Source organism: Fukomys damarensis, unplaced genomic scaffold (assembly GCF_012274545.1).
Source record: "Fukomys damarensis isolate Sample0158 unplaced genomic scaffold, DMR_v1.0_HiC HiC_scaffold_28, whole genome shotgun sequence".
NCBI classification, from domain to species: domain Eukaryota; kingdom Metazoa; phylum Chordata; class Mammalia; order Rodentia; family Bathyergidae; genus Fukomys; species Fukomys damarensis.
Genome location: NW_022900940.1, coordinates 13285460 through 13289912, shown reverse-complemented (window position 1 = coordinate 13289912; position 4453 = coordinate 13285460). Strand labels below are relative to the sequence as shown.

At 40.2% G+C, this 4453-nt stretch overlaps 1 protein-coding gene across 8 annotated transcripts in view; it reads right to left on the bottom strand.

The window, feature by feature from the left end:
- The window catches only part of Itpr1 (inositol 1,4,5-trisphosphate receptor type 1), a 342964-nt gene that overhangs the window by 52252 nt on the left and 286259 nt on the right, over positions 1-4453 (bottom strand). For all 8 annotated transcript variants that reach the window (XM_033757082.1, XM_019205188.1, XM_010608720.1 and 5 more), the window contains one exon: positions 689-864. In XM_033757082.1, the coding sequence (XP_033612973.1) occupies positions 689-864 (176 nt within the window). The remainder of the gene's footprint in view (positions 1-688; positions 865-4453) is intronic.

Here is a 4453-nt window from a genome sequence, read left to right as displayed (position 1 = left end):
TTTTTTTTTTTAGTACCGGAGGACTGAACTCAGGTCCTTGCGCTTGCAAGGCAGGCCACCGAACTGCTGAGCTAAATCCCCAGCCCACCATTGACTTCTAAATAACTGCTCCTGAATGTCTTTTTACCTCTGCACTTGTTCCCAAAACACCTTTGTTCAGATTGGCAGAACTAACTTAAATCTCAACTGGTTTTACTCTTGCTCTCTCATTCCTGAGAGAGACACCCCCTAAAAATGAGAATCTCAAGGTATGAATAGTGCATTACGGGGCCCAGTGCACCCTTAGAAGGTCAAGAGGGAGATGTGCCTGTTGCAATCTCTTGCATCTGCTATTTTAACGGGTGACCCAAGCAACATTTTTTTTCTGTACTGAAAGCATAGGCCAGACTGCGTATGGTAGCACATGCCTGAAATCCCACATATATATTTGGGAGGCTGAGGGAAGAGAATTCCAAATTCAAAGACAGCCTGGGCAATTTAGTCAGGTCCTGTTTCAAAACAGAATAAACAGGGCTGGGGATGTAGTTAGTGGTAATGAACTTGCTAGCATGTTCTAGGCCATAAATTCTTAGTACTGGGGGTAGGTGGGAGAGCACAGGACAAAATGCCCAAATACCAGGAACCAGGATGCAACAAGTTCCTCTTTACCCACAAACAGAAAAGTGGCTATGAAGATATTCATACTTACATTAAAAGCTCCCAGCAGAAACAATGTGGGCTGTAATCCAACTGAAAATATCAATCGTAGAATTGTGGAAGCAATTAAGGCCCGGATGCCATGTGGCTTGGGAAGAGCAATGACAATGGCCAGAGAGATGAGCATGGCTGTCCATAGGAGGCCTGACCAGTGTGGCTCTAATGTTCCTGGAAAGACAAAGCAGGGTTCTCACAACTCAGTGTCTTTGTGCCATCTTAGGTGACAAATGAAGGCAGGTGTACATTTTTTTTTCAGTCACTTCTCTGGCCTTTCTTGCCCCAACTCTCATCCCAAATCTCTGCCCCAGACATAACCAGTGATGTCACTGTTTTCTGACTTCCAAGCCATCGTGCATGTCTCTTCTACCTGGGAAGTTCTCCCCTTCATACAAACCTTAGGTTTAGAGAGACTACTGGGAAGTCTCCTCATCCCCTTCCTCCCCACAGAAACATGACAGGTGGTCTGTTCCTTCTCCCTATTCCCATGCTTTCTGCTCATTCCTATAGCAAACTATTTTATAAAGGTAAGTTTACTTGTGTCTGTCTGTCTGTCTCTCTCTACTCCAAATTCTCTGAGGGAAGTACTACCTGGTCCCCAGTTGGCTCTCATCACATGCTTATTCAATAAACACAACTCACACATGTGTAAGCACTCCTTCTTAGGGAAGAAGTCTCAATTTACTTTCTATTCAAAGTATGCACAGGAAAGCTGCAAGTCCCTTGCCTGAATCAGATGTGTTTAAACCGAAGGAGGAAGGCAACTTCCGTATCATGAGCATCATCCTACAATTAGATTATGCCTACAGTCAAAGTACTTCTACCAGTTTTTGCCATCTCTTGCTACTGCAAGTTCTATTTAGAGCGTCCCACGGGATGGCTTGGTTATATAACATGAGCCAACATGGCTAAAAATACAGTTCTGTACAACACTCATTAAAAAAAATAAAACACCCCTATTGCAAATGCTCTCACTTCTTGAGTCTCCTTCAGATGTAAACAAGAAGCACTACATGATTAAGGCCACTTATATAAAGGAGTTTCACTTCTCCAGAACGGCTGTGAAAGAAGCACTGTCCAGGGAGAGGTGACGTGGCAGACGACAGCTCCTCCTCGAGAAGAGCCCGTGCCTGCCAAGACACATTTTCTCTCTAACACTGTTCCCCCCAGACCCAGACACTTACCTCTGCCCCTTTTGAAAGTCATCAAAAGGAAAAGCTGATTAGAAATAGGCAAACAGAGTTGGGCATGGTGGTATACACCTACAATCCTAGCAATCTGGGAGCTGAGGCAAGAGGATTACAAATTTGAGCTCAGCCTGGACAATTTCGTGACTTAGCACGACCCTGTCAAAAAATAAAAAAGTGTGGGGATGTAGCTCTCAGGGTGAAGGACCTGGTTTCAAATCCTAGTACCAGGAAAAAAAAAAAAAAAAAAGAGCCAGCCAGCGAACCACACAGACAGATGAAAATGGAAATGGGCATAAGGAGACAAATTTTTCTGATCATCAAAAGTGATTACCAAGGCCTGCGTTTCACTCTGCACATTAACAACTGTTAGCCATCCTATCAGCGCCTTTATGCTGATCACCACTTATCAGTCAGTCCACTCAACCATCCTATGCGGCAGGACTAGTATCTATGTTTTACTCTGAAGGAAACTAAATCTTGGGTAACATATTTTCCCCAAGGTGATGGAGCAAAATGGCTAGAGGATACTAAAATTCCACACAATTTAACTGTAAAATCAGTGAATTTAGGCAGTTTGTACAGTCATGCAACTACCACATAAAACTGCTACAACAGCCAAGATATAGAAATTATCACCCTAAAAAACTTCCTTGGGATTCTCTGCAGTGGATGCCTTGTCTTATATTTATCTTCAGGTGACCACTCTGCTGTCACTATTGCCTTTCATTTTCTAGAGTTTCATAAAAAATGAAAAAATAATCAATTAGTAGGTAATCTTTTGTGTTTGACTTCTTTCACCTAATACATTTTAAAGAATCATCTGGCTTATTATGTGAATCAGTATTTCATTCTTTTTACTGCTGGGTAATATCCCACAGTATAGATACACTGTAACTTATCCATTCAAAAATCAATGCATATGAGTTATTTCTAGTTTGGAGCTATTACCAATAATGTTACTAAGAATATTCAAGTACAAATCTTGGAGCAGAGATGTTTTCATTTCTCTTGGACAAATACAAGGAAAGAGATTGTTGGGTCCTAAGTATATGCAACTTTATAAGACACTATATCATACTTTCCAGAGTGACTGTACAATCTTGTCTTCCCATTAGCAGCGTGAGACAGTGCCACTGTTCCATGCCATCACGAATACTCTTCCTCTTTTGGTTTTTGAGACACAGTCTTGCTATGTAGCCCAGGCTAGCCTTAAATACACTGTGTCACCCTGGATGGCCTCCAACTTGTGACAATCTTCCTGCCTCAACCTCCTGAGCGCTGAGATTACAGATGTGAGCCACCACACCTGGCTGTCAATCTTTTAAAATCAGCCATTTTAGTAGTTTTATATCACTCTGTCACTGTTGCTTTAATTTAGACATGGTTTAGATGAAAATGTTCCTCCGAAGTCTCACTCTGAGAGGTGGATCCCTGGGGATGTGACTTGGAAGGGTGTATTCACATCCTTTCTCCTCCCATCCCTCTCTGCTTCCTGGCCATTAGGTGGTGAACAGGTTTCTTCCACCATGCTATTCTGCCTTGGTGCATAGACCACGGACTGAATTCCCTAAAATCATGAGCCAAAATAAACCTTTCCTTATTTAAGTTGGGACCCTGACAACAAGCAATGAACATTCTTTTATGTGCTTAATGATCATTTCTATTTCTATTTCTCCTCTTTTTTCTTTTTTAGTACTGAGGACTGAAACCAGGGCCTCATGCGTTCTAGGCAAGTGCTAGACCATTAAAACATCCTATTCTTAAATATCATTCGAGAACTGTCTAATAAAATATTTTGCCCATTCTTTTAATGAGTCAGTCACTTTATTGCTGAGTTTTAAGAGTTCTTTATGCATTTTGGAATAAGCCTTTTATCAGATATAGACTTTTTGCATATTTGCTCCCAGACTGGGTGACTTTTTACTTTATTTAGGACTTAATCCCTATTTTAAACTAATGCTTAATATCTCAGATTAATAAACATGACCAGTATAATGCATACACCCAAATCCTGAAAAGGCCAGTGTAGAATCTGCTGCCTCCTAGTATAAAAGCATTGTTACAAAATAGTGCTAGCGTCCAAAAAACCAACTCTCAAAAGATATCTTTGAGACAGCTGGAGAAATCTGAATTTGGAAGTCTATTACAGGATGTACTGGTAAGTTTTGTTAGATATGATAATAGCAGAGTGATTATACATATTTTAAAATATGCTTTTAAGTTAGAGAGGCACACTGAAATGTTTATGGTCAAAAATACCAAGATGTCTAAACTTTTTCAAAATGTTTCAGAAAATACAACTGAGGGATAGATAACACTGGAAAAATGCTATTTTTTTTTCTGGGTACTGGGGATTGAACTTGGGACCTTGTGTCTGTGAGGCAGGCATTGGGACCATTGAGGTAAATTCTTGAAAAAAATGCTAACTGCTAAAGCTGATAGGTAGTAGCAGTTCATTATACTGTTTACATATATATATGTATGTATGTGTGTATATATATACAATATATATACATGCATATATATATATACATGTATATATATACATATATACACACACACATATATAT